The 17,471-nt window shown below is 48.3% G+C and overlaps 1 protein-coding gene across 1 annotated transcript in view; it reads left to right on the forward strand.

Annotated features, from left to right (window-relative positions):
- ECEL1 (endothelin converting enzyme like 1) overlaps positions 1-17,471 on the forward strand; it is a 47,670-nt gene that overhangs the window by 15,416 nt on the left and 14,783 nt on the right. Inside the window, exons 2-8 of the mRNA XM_083739998.1 lie at positions 7,948-8,016; positions 8,420-8,530; positions 9,641-9,733; positions 10,606-10,730; positions 11,467-11,689; positions 13,050-13,148; positions 15,989-16,063. Coding sequence (XP_083596124.1) covers positions 7,948-8,016; positions 8,420-8,530; positions 9,641-9,733; positions 10,606-10,730; positions 11,467-11,689; positions 13,050-13,148; positions 15,989-16,063 — 795 coding nt within the window. The remainder of the gene's footprint in view (positions 1-7,947; positions 8,017-8,419; positions 8,531-9,640; positions 9,734-10,605; positions 10,731-11,466; positions 11,690-13,049; positions 13,149-15,988; positions 16,064-17,471) is intronic.

Consider the following 17,471-nt stretch of genomic DNA (forward strand, 5'->3'; position numbering starts at 1 on the left):
GCTGTGACTTTCCCCTTCCCCTCCTTGCAATTGAGATAGAATTTCTTAAGCACTGTGCACCCAGTTAATTTTAAGCAGTCATAATTCAAGGAGCCCTGCATGGGGAACCCTCTCTGATTTAATTTCTCATTTGAGATTAAACAATTGGGGGGGGGGGAGCTCCCCTGTCAGCCCCTGGCAGATATCTGTACTGTTATGTAGTGAAGTTTAACCCTGGGCCAGCAGGGGGATACTGTATAGTTTTCACTCAGGTCTGTAGATAGTTTTCACTCAGGTCCACGTCAGTTATTTTAGGCGGGAACTCTGGGCTGTTGTTGCTACAATGTTGACAGCCGGCTGCCTATAAAAGCAGGCCGGCTGAGCTGTTTGCAGTCAGTTCTATTCCAGCTTACAAAATAAAGAGCTACTTGGAGAAATCGCTGTGTCGTCTGCTATGTCAACCCACAACTTAACATGTACCCTCTTTTGCTTAGCAGGGATCGTTCATCACTCTCTGCCTTTCTCCCTCACCTGTGTCCCCTTTGTCCTCTCCGGGCTGGACACCTCTTTGTCCTGATTGCTCCCTGTCTCTGTAGCATTCCTGGCTTAATCACGGCCTCGTAGAATAATATTGGTTCTCTCCCCTCCATAGCTTTTTACATTTTGAACAGGATCCAAGTCGGAGCTTGCAGGCTCATTTCCTACCCGGCGATGTCAGCCGCGCTCGTGCCTCTGACCTTGCACCGAGAATTCAACGTTTCGCAGTGGGCCTGAGAATCAAACCATCCATTACACGCAGGCAGCTGTCAGGGTTATGACAGCCATATGCTGAAGTGGGGAGCACTTCTCCCGACCCTTACCACTGGGTAACGCTACCAGCCTGGCAAGAGAAAGGCTGCTGTAGCTGTGTGGGTCACGCAGAAGAGGAAAAGGGGAGGTCCTACCAAGAAGCAGTAGAAGGTTGGCCTGCAAAAAAACACACAACAACAACCCATGCAGGGGTTGTCAACGTGGTGCCCACGGGATGGGCAGTATACCTGCCGGTACCTGCTAGGGTACCTGTGAAAGGTCTCCATATTCTTTCAGAAACCCGCAGGTTTGCTTTTCCTGCTCAGTTCCTGGCTCAGCCTCTCCTTCCTTGGACACGCTGCGCCAGAAATGCATCGCAGGATGCCAGGATCGGATACTCAGCCACCCTGCCATTCTGACCAGAGGAGAGGCGCCCAAAGTTTCATGGGGCCTTTCCTCCCCCCTCAGAATGAGGGGAGCCTTGCGCACGCTGTTTGGCGGTCCTGTCCCTTGCTCTGTTCTTTTAGACTTAGGCCCTGGGTTGCCACCTTTGTTCTCAAGTTTATTAAATTTGTGAGGTCCATGCCTTTACACAAAATACCATAAAACATTATTAAATGATAAACAATAAAATTATAAAAATAAGCTAAAATTCAAGCCTTGCTGTCCCAGCAAGGAAACTACCCAAAAAACCCCCCACCATTCAAGAAAGAAGATACAGCAACAGGTTAGGAGAGCAATGGGAGGGACCTCCCCTTTTCATCCAGGAACCATACTCTAGTTTTCATAGCCTTCACCACAAAGACCGCTACCACGTGAGAAATCCATGGATCAGCGTCCACCAGTAAAAACTTTACTTGGTCCTCAGAGTTGACTATTGATTTGGGAATGGTTTGTAACATTGCATCCCTGAAGGCCGAATAGATGGGACAATACAACATGTAATGTGTGAGATCCTCTTTGGTTCTCATATGACAAGGACATATACGCTCCTCTACTGGGATTTTTGCATATCTGCCTGACAGATAGGCCGTAGGAATGGTTTGAAAACGGGCCATGGTGAAAGCTCTCCGAAGGGTGGGATTGGTGATATTCGCCAAGTAATTGGCACAGGTTTTGACTGTTTTCAGTCGGGGAAACCAGTGGAAGGACCCTGGGTTCTGTATTTTTGTGATATCTAACAGAGCGTCTCTCTCCAGGATCCATTCCCGAACTTTGTCCGGGCTCCACAGTTTGAGGATATTAAACTCCGGAAGGGTGTATCTAACCAGGATCTCAGATAGGTTTTGACGCCAAGTGGTGTTCCTTTGAAGAGATACAACACCTTTGTTCTAGCAAAATACAGGGCAGGACAGAGGGGGCTGTGTGGGGGGCGATTCCCCCCCCTACACCTGGTGCCGAAACGACTTCAAAGCATCCATTGTAATCTATTGCAGCCTAACCGGATGATCCCTCTGCAATTTGTCACACACACGAATTTCTAAATCTGCCTGCTACCCAGAACTTTAACACATGACCTGACACGCACATGCAGTACTGTGCGACAATACATGCGGGCCAAAAAATAAGTAGGGGGGGGATATTCTGCTGAGGGGACAAGCTTTGTTCCACATGCTAAATTTCTGACAGAAAAAGAAAATATTAGGGGGCAGGAGGAGGGCAAGACTTGTGGAGAGCTACTGGGAATCAGAGAAAATCCACAACCTCCCGTTCCTCTGTCAAACAGCTCTTACTGACAGAAATTTCTTCCTGATGTTTAGTTGGAATCTCCTGTGTTGCAACTTGAAGCCATTGGTTCGAGTTCTACCCTCCAGAAAACAAGCTTGTTCCATCTTTCCTGGGACAGCCTTTCAGATATTTGGCTCTCATATCTCCTCTCAGTCTCCTCTTGTCCAGGCTAAACATACCCAGCTCCTTCAACCGCTCCTCATCAGGCTAGGCTTCTCTCCCACCCTCCTCTCTCAAATATCATGTAGATAATAACCATGTTCAGAATTGGGGCTTCTGGGCTACACGGACACAAAACTGCTTGTTTCTAGAGTCTCGGAACCTGTTGCTCTCTGAGGGATGGAGTCCAGCGCTCCCAGGCTGCACCTCTGTGGATGGGGGCCTTCACCCAGCCGAAGCTCTCAGAGAACTGGAAGCGACAACACAAAAGCGCTTGCCCTTCCAGCTTGACGATTCTATGGTTCTGTGATGTGGCCCAAATTGCAGTAATAAATAATAATAATAATAATAAATTTAATTTATACCCCGCCCTCCCCAGCCAAGACCAGGCTCAGGGCAGCTAACGCCAGGTATAAAACAATTGATTAAAATGCAACTTAAAAACAAGATTAAAATACAACATTAAAATGCAGCCTCATTTCAGTGGAAATTCAAATCAAAAACCTTTTGGGGATGAAAACGTCAAATCTTCACCAAAGCTAACTATCCAGACTGGTCCTATGTGGGCCAGAAAAAAGCCAAGGAAGTCCCCAAATAGGGGATCCATCACAGAAGGAGAAAGGTAAAAGGAAAGAGGGGAAGGGGATCAAGTTGATTCCAAGCCGAAGGCCAGGCGGAACAACTCTGTCTTACAGGCCCTGCGGAAAGAAATCAGATCCTGCAGAGCCCTGGTCTCATGAGACAGAGCGTTCCACCAGGTTGGAGCCAGTGTTGAAAAGGCCCTGGCTCTGGTTGAAGCTAATCAGACTTCCTTAGAGCCCGGGACCTCTAGGGTGTTGCTATTTATGGACCTTAAGGTCCCCCGTGGGGCATGCCGGGAGAGGCGGTCCCGTAGGTATGAGGGTCCTAAGCCGTGAAGGTCATGCAAGCACAATCACCACATACCCTACAACATTTCTCTGATGAAAATAGGGACATCTCGTTCTGTAATAACTTTACTAATTTACTAATTTACCCATCTGACTGGGTTGCTCCAGCCACTCTGAGCGACTTCCAACACATATAAAAACATAATACACTCACACCTTGGGTCCCAAATGCCTTGGTACTCAGACATTTTGGTTCCTGAACGCTGCAAACCCGGAAGTAAGTGTTCCGGTTTGTGAATGTTCTTTGCAACCCGAACATCCAACGGTGTCTTCCACGGCTTCCGATTGGTTGCAGGAGCTTCCTGCAGCCAATTAGAAGCCGCGCTTTGGTTTCCGAATGTTTGGGAAGTCGAACGGACTTCCGGAACAGATTCCGTTCGACTTCCAAGGTACGACTGTAAAACAATAAACATTTTTTAAAAACGTTCCCTAAGCAGGGCTGCCTTCAGAGTGCTCGGGGGTCGGATAACTGCATACTCTGCAACATTTCTCCAGTGAAAATAGGAAAACCAGGATGCCTCGGGATCAAATCAGAAACCGGGACGGCTCCTGTAAATCTAGGTTTGTCCCTGGAAAACAGGGACACTTGGCAGGTCTCTAACCGCCAACCCTCCAGAGGGACCCAGGACCCGTCTCAGTCCCCAGGACCTCATTTCCCAGAGCTCAAAGCAAGTGAGGCCAACAAAGTGATCTGAATAAATCAATTATTTCAGGGCATCTGACTGGTCTTGTGATTGATTCTTCCTGGCAACAAGCTGCCGCCACCATTAGCTGATTGTTTCTTGAGAGGGGAGGCTTTTGTCTGAATAGCATCCCGTGGTGGGGAAGAAGGATTTGAAGGTGGGGAGGGAGGAGGGGGCTCAGTGGGGCTTGTCAGCTGGCAAGGAATATTGGGCTTGAGATCCCCACCAGTTCCTTTGTGTGCAGGCGAACACATCCGCCTTTCGAGTTCCTTACCCGAGGGAAAGACTTCCTGGTGCAGGTGATCCTCTGAATAGAATACAGTGGTACCTCAGGTCCGTTCTTAACCTGAAACTGTTCTTAACCTGAAGCACCACTTTAGCTAATGGGGCCTCCTGCTGCTGCCGTGCCGCCAGAGCCCCATTTCTGTTCTTATCCTGAAGCAAAGTTCTTAACCTGAAGCACTATTTCTGAATTACCGGAGTGTGTAACCTGAAGCATATGTAACCCGAGGTACCACTGTAAGTGTGTTTATTGCCCTGACGGGTGTCAGCTCTACGTGGGGCTGCCCTTGAGACTGACCCAGAAACTCCAGCGGGTGCAGAATGCCGCAGCGAGACTCCTTACGGGGTCTTCGCTTAGAGATCACATTCATCCGGTGCTATACAAGCTGCACTGGCTCCCGGTCGAGTACAGGATCAGGTTTAAGGTGCTGGTTTTAACCTTCAAAGCCCTATACGGCCTAGGGCCCTCGTACCTACGGGACCGCCTCTCCTGGTATGCCCCACAGAGGAACTTACGATCTTCAAATAAAAACACCTTGAAGGTCCCAAGCCACAGAGAGGTTAGGCTGGCCTCAACTAGAGCCAGGGCTTTTTCGGCTGCGGCTCCAACCTGGTGGAACGCTCTGTCACAAGAGACAAGGGCCCTGCAGGATCTTTCCGCAGGGCCTGCAAGACAGAGCTGTTCCACCTGGCCTTTGGTCAGGGCGCAGCCTGACTCCCTCCTTTGGCAATCTTTACAAGACTTTAGTTTATGGTTGCCATCAATTTTGATTTTAATTCATTTTTATAATGTTTTATAATGTTGTACTGTTTTAGTGTTGTTAGCCGCCCTGAGCCCGGCTTCGGCTGGGGAGGGCGGGATATAAATAAAATTTATTATTATTATTATTATTTACTGTGGACTTCGTGCAGCATGGAAGTTTTCCCACAGCATCCACACTATAGGATGCTCATCAAAATGTTTTCCCATTTCAGGTTCCCATTTAAATCCAGATGTACCATTTCAATGGACAAATCTGGCATTAAAAATACAAACAAGAATTTGGGGTGGCATTCTCATCAGGATGGTGTCCTGTGGCTACTGCAAAAAGCAAAACAAAAAAAAGTACATTGCATTCACGAGTAGCATAAATTCCACAATAAACTTAACATATGGAACCCTTCTAAATTATGAAACAACTATATAATTTTAGTCATGAATATTTGAAAAAAGACAGATAAAATAAGATGTAGCCTCTGAACTTGAACAGAGTGCTTTCCCCTATGCATTAAGTAGACTGCTTAGATATAATTTTGCTTAAGTGCTATATAAATATTTCTAAATAAAAATTTTAAAATAGTTGTAACTTCCTCATGTGCAAAACTATTTGGCCATAGATTTTTGCAGCATACTCAAAAAACTGGTAGCCTCTGAACATTTGCAGAGTGCCATTTCCCTGTGCATTGATGAGATGTAACCCGCTACGCCATTAAAAACTAGCAAGGGCGCTAGGCATTTGAAGCAACACACACACTCAAAGAAATGGTAAACCCTGAGCATGTGCAGAGTGCCTTCTCCTGCACAATGATTAGATGCTCCCCACCCCTATGCAAACCATTCCGTCATCTATTGTACTGTCCAAAAACTCAGCAGCCCGATCCCATAATCCATTCTCCCATCAGATTATTAAGAATCTTATCTGCCTGTGATCATTAGGTCTCATTTCTCACGGTCATTATTTGAGCCCTCGAGAGGATAAAGTAGGGCACGGACAGGAGCACATTTAAATCTGGGATTTGGGCGCAGGCTGGACAAGGGGCTTAGACCCAGCACCTCTCCTTTCAGCAACTAAGCATCAGCGGCCAGCCATCTCTGCATCTCTCAAGAAGCACCTCCCGCAACAAGCAGAGAAGGAGCGAGAGGCTGGAGCACAGGAAATGAAAATATATTGAAGAGAAAGGAGGGCAAAGGGCACAGAGATGAGTGGGAAAGGCACCTAGATATGATAAAATTGGACAGAAGAAGAACAACTGGATTCAGGGGCCTCCAGTGTGATTGGTCAGATGTCACCAGAGCCAGTGGGAGATGCTCCCTTCCACTGTTAAGAGGTAGGATCAAGGCCGGCCCAAGACATTTTGCTGCCTGAGGCAGAGAACAAAATGTCGCCCACCCATTTCACAGAGAGCGGGCTAACGGAACTGACTGCTAAATTCTATTTCAGTGCTAGCAATTGTTGTTGTTGTTTAGTCGTGTCCGACTCTTCAAGACCCCCTGGACCAGAGCACGCCAGGCACTCCTGTCTTCCACTGCCTCCCGCAGTTTGGTCAAATTCATGCTGGTAGCTTCGAGAACACTGTCCAACCATCTCACCCTCTGTCATCCCCTTCTCCTTGTGCCCTCCATCTTTCCCAACATCAGGGTCTTTTCCAAGGAGTCTTCTCTTCTCATGAGGTGGCCAAAGTCTTGGAGCCTCAGCTTCAGGATCTGTCCTTCCAGTGAGCAATTTCCTTAAGAATGGAGAGGTTTGATCTTCTTGCAGTCCATGGGACTCTCAAGAGTCTCTTCCAGCACCATAATTCAAAAGCATCAATTCTTTATGGTCCAGCTCTCACTTCCATACATCACTACTGGGAAAACCATAGCTTTAACTATACAGACCTTTGTCGGCAAGGTGATATCTCTGCTTTTTAAGATGCTGTCTAGGTTTGTCATTGCTTTTTTCCCAAGAAGCAGGCGTCTTTTAATTTCGTGGCTGCTGTCACCATCTACAGTGATCATGGAGCCCAAGAAAGTAAAATCTTTCACTGCCTCCATTTCTTCCCCTTCTATTTGCCAGGTGGTGATGGGTCCAGTGGCCATGATCTTCGTTTTTTTGATGTTGAGCTTCAAACCATATTTTGCGCTCTCCTCTTTCACCCTCATTAAGAGGGTCTTTAATCCCACCTCACTTTCTGCTAGTAATAGGGTAGATATAAAAGTGGTGGGCGAGTTGCATGACACACAACTCTCTTCTCTGACCGAAAGTTGTGGTCCAGGAACTCAGGATGAAGAACTGAGAGGCACCGTCGCCTCCCAGTATGTGCCACCTGAGGCAGTCACCTCGCTCTGTCTAAGGGTAGGACCGGCCCTGGGCAGAATGAATTAGGGGCGAAAGAAGGAATCCCTTTCTCTTCCTCGCCTGCAGCACTGTTTCCATATTGCTGCAGTTCCCCTTCTGCCAGAAGCAATGCTATTAATCTTGTGGCCATCCTCAGCAAGAACAGTAAATGGTAATGGAAGATGGGAACTGTAGCAATATCTGGAGGGCCGAAGGTTCCTCACATGTGCTGCACGTTTTGCATGGACATAGCCATAGGATGGGAAGAAAGAGGACCCCTCACTCCTCTGTGCCTGATGTATTTTCTCTCTACCTCAACAGATTGATCAAGATGGTCTTACGTTGTCCGAGAGGACCCTCTACCTGGGACAGGATGAGGAGAGCGAAAAGGTGAGTGAAAGTGTGAACACACAGGTAAATATTATGCTGGGGGAATTTAAAATATATGAATCCCTGTGGACCCAACATGTGTGGGTAAAGAACAAAATAATCGGCTGGGTGCCTGGGTTCAAAACTGCAGGTCTTGCACACTGTAGGGTCATGTGCTCCAACCCCTTGCAAGGCAGGAATCTTTTGCCCAACGTGAAACTCAAACCCACGACCTGGAGCCAGACATCTCCATATACTGGTGGCATGGAACGGCAGTGTTCCTCAATATTTGCGTAAGAAATAAAATCATGCTGTATCTCAGGAAAATGGCCATTCGAGCTCTGCCCATTTAGCTTGTCAAATGCCTTTTCAAGAAGGACCGTTCGACGAAACCCAGCCTGCTAATTCCTTTGTCCCTTCGCAGATCTTGGCTGCCTATCGCATCTTCATGGAGAGGCTGTTGAGTCTGCTGGGCGCCGAGAATGTGGAGCAGAAAGCCAGCGAGATTCTGCAGCTGGAGCAAAGGCTGGCCAACGTGAGTCCGCCATTCCTCTTCTCCTATCTGAAGGTGGAGGCAGAGCTGGAGAGGAAAAATAAATGAGGGGTGGGGTCCAGGGCTGGCCATTTCTGGAAGAGGTGGCCTGTGTCAGATCATACCCCAGCAGTGAACTTCTGGAGCAATTCTTAGTCCCGAGGAGGGATTGGGAAGGAATTGGTTTTGGTTTGCATTTTGGCTAGAGCTTAGCCAATGATTTGCACAATGTGCAAACTGGAACATGACGTTCCTTTGGCATTTGCACATTTCTGAATTTTGCAGCGCACTTCTTCAGCCAAATAGCGTGCAGGAAAATGCAACTGGTAGCAGGGAGCATACCTAAAATGTTCATTTATCCATTAAAATAGTGCACGGAGATATGCATTATTTCGGAGGGAATTGCTTGCAATGTCAGGGGACATGGTGACAAATCTTCGTGAGAATTTTTTAAAAGTAAGATCGCAAACCGATGCAGAAACGTGGCAAGTTTGAACTTATGATCATAAAAGTTAGAAATGGAGATTGAAATTGACAGATTCATTCACCCCTACTTCTGAGTCGCAGGGACAGAGCTCACCTGGGGCAATGCTGATTGTCCCACGGGAGCTTCTACACCTGTCCACCTGTAGTTCCCACCTGCCGGCCCTAAACAATCTCCTGTGAGATACTGAGTCATTTGTATCTCACAGGTTTTCAGATTTGTTGTGAAACTCTGAAGATCTCCTTACCTGCATTTAAAACGTGAGATTATAGCTGACAATTCTGAGGGCGTTTAGGGTGTGCGTTTTGCATTAAAACACAATCCAACTGGCACATGCACACTACCTAGCTGTCATCTCTTTTCCGTAGAGAATTCTGGGAAATGTAGTTCCCTAAAGAGAGGACTGAGATCTCTAACATCACTCTCACCTAGCTGCCATTCCCAGGATTCTTGGGGGTGGGCTCTTTTCTGTTTCTTTCCTTTCCTATTACATTTATACCCCCCTTCCCTCTAAGCAGCTCAAGACAGTGTATGTGGCTCTTCCTGCTCCCCCTTTTATCCTCATGACAACCCTGCGAGGTAAGTTAGGATACAGAACCACCCCTCCTGTTTCCTCTCCCATTTCTCAGATCACGGTCTCCGAGTACGACGACCTGCGCAGGGACATCAACTCCATGTACAACAAGGTGACCCTGGGAGAACTACAGCGCATCACACCTCATGTAGGTTTGCAGTTGTATTGGGCCACTTTCCCCTTTCGGGAGAGAGCAGTTGGAAAAAATGAGAGGCGTTTTGTGACCCCACTGGTTCATTCCACCCATGGGTCCTGCATTCCACACACATGGGCTGTGCATTCCACAAAAGGGAATGCATTCTACACATGGGCCATGCATTCCACTTATGGGTGATGCATTCCACTTATGGGTGATGCATTCCACTCGTGGGCCATGCATTCCACTTATGGGCCATGCGTTCTACACATGAGTGATGCATTCCACTCACGGGCCATGCATTCCACTTATGGATCATGCATTCCACTCCTTTGCCATGCATTCCGCACACAGGTCATGCATTCCACTCTATGGGCCATGGAGGTCTGGTCCATGACTGATACAGTCAAGCTCCCACTTCTTTAACTGGAGGGTTCAACCCACCTTGACACAGTCTTTATAGACCATGGCATAGCCCCGCCCCTTAGTCAATTAGGAGCCCAGGCTCCCCTGGGTCCTAGCACTGCTCCTCTCTCTATCAACTCCAAAATGGCTGGATTTGGTTACAACCACTTGATGCCTGTTTCTTATGACAGTGATAGGGAATCTGTGGCCCTCCAGGTGTTGCTGGACTCCGGCTCCCAGCAGGAATGATGGGAATTGTAGTCCATCAATATCTGGACTACATTCACCATCCCTACAAAACCCAGTCATACTCAGAAAGAACTGGTCAAAAGGACAGAAGTTACTTGTTGTTTACTGCTGTAACAATTGTTTTCCCGAAATTTATCTTTCGTACCATGAAAATAAATAAAAACAGTATATATATATAAAAAGGACAGAAATAGGATACATTCTGGGAAACTCTTATTTTTAATCTCCAGTTCAAATGGAAGAGGCTCCTTGACAGAATATTCCATGACAATTTTTCTGAGGACGAGGAGGTGGTGCTGCTGGCCACAGACTACATGCAGAGGGTGTCTGAGCTTATCCACACCACACCTATCAGGTAAGGATGTGGCCGAGAGGAAGCCGGCTTGCTATCTCTCAGCCTCGCCTACCTCACAGGGCTGTTGGTCACCAGGCTGACCTACGGGAGTGAAACCAACTGGTTGGGAAGTCTCCTTGCTGCAATTCAATGCCTACAGAAAACTGCATGGATCCAGTTCTTCCTCCAAGCTGGATCTCTGGAGTCCCAGAAAGACAATAGTTGGCTCAGGCTATGCGTAGAAGATCTCGTGCATACGGGATGCCATGTGCCACAGCGCACCAGTTTGCAAAAAGTGTTTGGTGGTGGTTCTTGCTGGCCGCTCCTTTTGCTGGTTTTAATTGGACATTTAGCCTCATTACGGTGGCTGTTACTGCCCTTTAGCATCAACCTTTCTTCCACAATTTGGTGTGCTTTCCTAAGCCCAGATTATACATTTAGCAAAACAAAACAATAAGTCCCTTTTTTCACACTGCCACTTCAGACTGCCAGGGTGTGGCTTTCCATGTCTGAATGCTCCCCACCGTTCTCCAAATGATGTGAACTCATTTCCCTGATACTCTAGCTTTCTACATGCAAGGTCCTGCTGGCGGTTGCAGCCAGAAAAATGATTTTGTCGCATCTGAAAATGTGGGCCTCTGAGGAAAAGAGAGGGAAATGAGGCTTATATGGGTTCCTTATTTCCCCTCACCCACTGGACCAGGATATTCAGCGTCCGAGCTCCCTCCTAAACCGGTTTGCCCTCCTTCTGCTGCAGGATCCTCCACAACTACATGCTGTGGCGCATTGCGGTGGTGCTGAGCGAACATCTCTCGACGCCCTTCCGAGACGCCATCCACGAGCTCGCCAAGGAGATGGAGGGAGCTGAGAAGCAGATGGAGCTGGGGAAAGTGTGCTTGAGCCAGGCCAACAAGCACTTTGGGATGGCTTTGGGCGCTCTCTTTGTGGAAGAATACTTCTCTTCTGCCAGCAAGGCCAAGGTAGGAGCCAGCGCAAGATGGCGGACGGTGGGCAGGCAGGGTTCTGATTGGGTGGGGGGAAATGCATTCTGGGAGTTTCAAGAGGTGGGAAACCTTTTCCAGCCTGAGGGCCGTATTCAGCCTTCTGAGGGCCACTTTTCAGTGATGGGTGGGGCTGGGGCCCAAAGAGGGCGTAGCAATGACCTGCCCTCGGACTGTCTCGCCAGAGTGCGGCATGCTCTAGTTATCTCCTGCTTGGACTACTACAATGTGCTGTATGTGGGGCTAGCTTTGAAGGTGACTCGGAAACTGCAATTAATCCAGAATGCGGCAGCTAGACTGGTGACTGGGAGCAGCTGCCAGGACCATTTAACACCAGTTCTAAAGGAACTTCACTGGATCCCAGTACATTTCCAAGCACAATTCAAAGTGTTGGTGCTGACCTTGAAAGCCCTAAATGGCCTCAGCCATTTACCTGAAGGAGCGTCTCCATCCCCATCATTCACTGAGGTCCAGCTCCAAGGGCCTTCTGGTGGTTCCCTCACTGCAAGAAGTGAGGTTGCAGGGAACCAGGCAGAGGGCCTTCTCGGTGGTGGCACCCGCCCTTTGGAACGCCCTCCCATAAGATGTCAAGGAGAAGTTTTTAAATGGTTAGTGTTTTTTTATGTGCTGGAAGCTGCCTCAATTGGCTGGGGCAACCCAATCAAATGGGCAGGGTATAAGTACAATAAGTTGCTGCTATTATTATTATTATTATTATTATTATTATTATTATTGAATAGGATGTCTCTATTTTCATTGGAGGAATGTTGGAGGGCATGCTGTGCTAACTTTGACATCAGTAATAGTATAAATAGCTCTGACGAGATGTAAGCATTCGAGATCTAAATTGGAACTTGACAACATGGGCTACCATCCATCTTTGCCGGCAGAATCAAAGGCAGCTTTCAAGTCAATAAAGGCCATGATCAAAGCCCTGCTTGTTCTTCTGGAAAAAACATTGTTTGCCTTGGGCTAAGCCTCTGATCAATAAAGAAGGAACTTAGCATACACTTCAGACACAATGCTATCTATTAAACTGATTGGTCTGTAGTTACTGATCTGTTGTTGTTTTTTATTGCCTTTCTCGTAAATGTTCATTGGCAGAAAGAAAGCAGATTTTGTTGGCCTTTATTGCCCAAAGCAGAAGTCTCAGGGGTTTTGAAGCACTGTGTGGGGCTCATCGCAACCCCTGTGTGGTGCTTTGACGTCCCAGCAAAATATCTTGGGCTAGCCTTGGGTTGCTGGGTCTTCCCCACATCTCTTTGCCCTGAATTGCTTGGAGAATGGTGTGTGTCTTCCGTGTTCACCCATATCACCTTGGGCAACTTCCTTTGACCAGGTGCAGCAGCTAGTGGAAGACATCAAACACATCCTGGACCGTCGACTGGAAGAATTGGACTGGATGGATGAGGAGACACGGCGGGCGGCTAGAGCCAAGGTAGGCAGCCGGCGAGGGGCTGTGTGGGGAGGGATCGAAGAAGAGTCTACCCAGACCCAGAAGCCACACCCTGAGCATTGTGCCCTAGAGGTCAAGAAAGGGCTAGACCCAGGCATAGGCAAACTCCAGCCCTCCAGATGTTTGGGACTACAATTCCCATTGTCCCTGACCACTGGTCTTGTTAGCTAGGGATGATGGGAATTGTAGTCCCAAACATCTGGAGGGCCGGAGTTTGCCTATGCCTGGGCTAGGCATATCAGCTCCTTTGTGAGATGATAAAGGGTCCAGAAACTAAGCCTGATGAGGAACGGTTGAAGCAGCTAGGTATGTTTAGCCTGGAAAAGAGGAGACTGAAAGGAGATATGAGAGCCATCTTCAAATATCTCAAGGACCGTCTCATGGAAGAGGAAGCGAGCTTGTTTTGCTCTACTCTGGAGGGTAGGACTTGAACTAATGGATTCGTGACAATACAGGAGATTCCGACTAAACACCAGGAATAACTTTCTGATGGTAAGAGTTGTTTGACAGTGGAACGGTCTCCCTCAGAAGGTGGTAGACTCTCCTCCCTTGGAGGTTTTTAAGCAGAGATTGGATTGCCATCTGTCATGGGTGCTTTAGCTGAGATTCCTGCATTACAGAGGGGTTGGGCTAGATGACCGTTGGGATCCCCCTTCAAACTCTACAATTCTAGGATTCTATGACTTTGAGAAACCTTTTCCACACACAACCCAGGAGGCACAAAAGGAAGGCGCTATTTATCCATCTATCTATCCATCCATCCATCTATGATTTCTAAGAATATTTATGAACTGCCAGTTCCAGCTCATTAAAAAAAATTATCATGGCAGTGTACTATAGAATATTCAGAAGGGCATACAAGTATAAAATCACCAAAGTAGAACAAATAACTGACGCTGATTCAAATTAATTCCCTAAAAATGCTTGGAGGAATGAAAACATTTTCATGGCTGTTGACGGAATATCAACATGGGAGGTGCCTGTTTGATCTCATTGGGAATGTGCTCCAAATTACTGGTGCTGCTGCACACCAAGAGGTCTTGGTGTGCCTAGAAACGAAATGAAGATGATGTGACGTTGGGACAGTCAGTGTGCTGGCCCCGGGGGTGACCTGAGAAACACGGTCCAGGTCCGGTCCAGAATCCGAAGGTTCTGCTAGGAGTCAGTCCAACAGGGCCAAGGCAGGACATGAGGCAGGAAACCAGGCAAGGACAGGTGCAGAATCTCAGGCAGGATCTAGCATACAGCAAAGTTGCTCCCTCAACCTGTGGTGGGGTCCGACAGCCTTTTATGTTTGTTGGGGTAGTGGCCGGTCCTGATCCCCCGGACACTCACCTCCCTGTCTCACCCGAAGGCGAGCACTCCTCCTGCCAGTACTCAGGTCTTTACTTCTCTCAGACCTCAGTCTCTGCAGCTCGGGAGACGTCGGTGGGTTACTAGACCCAGAGGCCGTGTCAGCCTCCCCTGACCCAACTGTAGCGGAGCAGCTGTAAGTGATGGCCCAGCTGAGGGCAACAAGGTCATCCCTGCATCTGGAGCCAGGGCAGGCTCAGGCCCCTGACTTGGTCCAGCTGGTGTTTGTTGCAGGGGAACCTGTGCAGACTGGGGCTCTTCAGGATCAGGCTCCAGACTTGGTTCAGATGAGGCAAAGGATCCGGTGCAGGCTGAGACCCCTCTGGTTCCAAGTCCGAGCCCAAGTCCCAGGCCATCACAGGAAGGCTTCTCCAGATGATCACAGTTATCTGGCCGGTGTGTAAGAGACAAGGTGGTCCTTCAAGCAACCTGGCTATGGCCGTGGGGATGCGTTTGGCACAGAGTGGGAACTCTGGGAGCTGCCTTCTACTGAGCCACACCCATGGGTCTGTCTATCTAGCTTAATTCTGTCTACACTGCCTGGCAGTGGCTCTCCAGGTCTTCAGGCAGGGTTCCTCTCCCACCCATATCTGGAGATGGTGAGGATTGAACCTGAAACCTTCTGCAGGCAAAGCAGATGCTCCACTCAGCTACAGACCTCCTATAACTCTCTTATTTTTATTTATTCATTGCATTTATATCCCACCATTTTCTCCAAGGAGCATACATGGTCTTCCTACTCACTGATCCCCACAACAGCCCTGTGAGGTAGGTCGGGTTAGAATCATAGAATTGTACAGTTGGAAAGGAAGAGCCAGATGCACAAATATAAGATGAGGGACACCTGGCTTGCTAGCAGTACATGCGAAAAGGATCCAGGGGCCTTGGTGGAGCACAGGCTTAGCAGGAGTCCACAGTGCGATGCAGCAGTGAAAAAAGCGAATCAACAGAAGTCTAGTGTCCAGGTCAAGGAAAGTCCTAGTACTGCTCTATTCTGCCTTGGTCAGACCACAGCTGGAATATTGTGTCCAGTTCTGGGCACCACAGATTAAGAGGGAGGTTGACAAGCTGGAAGGTGTGCAGAGGAGGACAACCAAGATGGTCAAGGGTCTGGGAAGCAAGCCTGATGAGGAATGGTTCAGAGGTTGAAGCTCATCCAGCGAGCTTCATGGCTGAGTGGAGATTTGAACTCTAGTCTCCCAGGTCCTAGTCCACCACTCTTAACCACTAAACCAATAGTAGGTCTGGGCTATTGTCCTCCACCACCAGGGGGGAAGAGAGGTGGAATCTCTAGGGACCTCACTTTAAGCTCTGATCTGCCTTTTGAAGGTGCATTGGGGAACTGGCTTTTAGGTAACAGTGGGATCCCCAGCATTCCTGATCTGGCTCACGGGTTCTTGAGGGTTGTCTTGTGCAGGTCCCTCAAGCTGTTTTGCCTCCCGGGTATCTGAGTCCTGCTTCTCTTGCAGTTGCAGCACATGAAGGTGATGATCGGCTACCCAGACTTCCTGCTCAACCCAGAAGCGATTGACAAGGAATACGAGGCAAGCATGCCAGGAGCCCAGTGCCCACGCTTCCTGGGGTGGGGTGGGGTGGGAACCTCCCTGGGCAGAGAGTGGCAGCCCAACCAATTAATCAACTAAAGAGTTTTCAGTTGATTGATCACCTGTGTTTAAATAACGGCCGGTGGTAAGTGAGGAAAGAGCCTTCCTGTTTATGGAACTCTTTCCCCAAGGGAGATCACCTAACACTTACATTGATGTGTTTTCAGCACTAGGCAAAGACCTTTTTGATTTTCCCAGGCTTTTAACATCAGAGGAGTTTTAAGAAGCGGCTTCTATTTTATCCTGCTGTTTTGTTGATTACTGGGTTTCCCTACCTCCCCCAATTGCATTTTTCTAATGGTTCTTTTTATTGTGTTTTGTAATGGATTTGTTGTTCTCGTCATATGAGGCCACCTTTGTAATTATAAACTGAAGGGCAGCATGCAATAAATAAAAACAGAAATACAGGGAGCCACCCCACGCTGTGCTGCAACATTGGCTCACCTGGCCTAGGCAATGTGGTTGTGTATCCTATTTTACAGGAAACAGTCCTGTAAAACACAAGTGGGTCACAAAACCTGTGCCAATGGGTTGCAAGTTTATAAGTAAACCAAAGTAAATGTTATTTTTATTTCTTAATTCGGTGGTTTTCAACCAATGTGCCGATGGTCAGGGGTGCCATGGGCAACACTGGCCTCTGTCCCTCTTTCCTTTCCTCCTTCGTCTCTGCCTCCCAAAGGCTTGCACAGCTGTTCGTTGCAGCAGCCCTGGCTACAAGCTCCCCAAGTGAATGGTGCCTCTGGCGCTGGCCAGAAGGTGCTTTCCAGGCCCCTGTGGGGCAGTGTGATGAGGCACTTCTCTTTGGGGGGGGGGCAACTCAGAGATCAGGGGCGGCAGCTGCGGCTAACCCCAAGGACTTTGTTAATGGAGAAATCTGAGGGCTCCCTTGGACAAAAAACAAGGACACCAGCCAGGAATACCAGAGCAAAACAGCAGCCAGTAGGCTTGGTCTTTATTGAAGACTGTCGCGACAGGACTGCCACCTGCCACCAGGTGGTACAAGATGGAAGCCCCAAACAAAAGAGCCCATGTAACATGGGGATTAGCTGCTAATCCCCATGTTACACCCCCCCAAACTACATCACTAATACATCATGGTTACATCATGAAAGGGGAGGACTGGTGGCAGTAATCTGAGCATCCTGGACCCTGCCCCATGATTCTTCTTGCCCTCCACCAAATACCCATCAAGTGTAACGAGATATTTACACTTCCCTGTTTCCCAGCCAAGTTAATCACACCCTTTTGTCTTCATCTGGGTTTGTTATTTCTGGAATGGCTACCTGTCTCGCCCTCAGGTATCAGGATGCCAGGGATTATCACTCAGGCAGAGGGGCTGCTGAGTAGC

This window comes from Podarcis gaigeae, assembly GCF_964106915.1.
Source record: "Podarcis gaigeae genome assembly, chromosome: 5".
NCBI lineage: Eukaryota > Metazoa > Chordata > Lepidosauria > Squamata > Lacertidae > Podarcis > Podarcis gaigeae.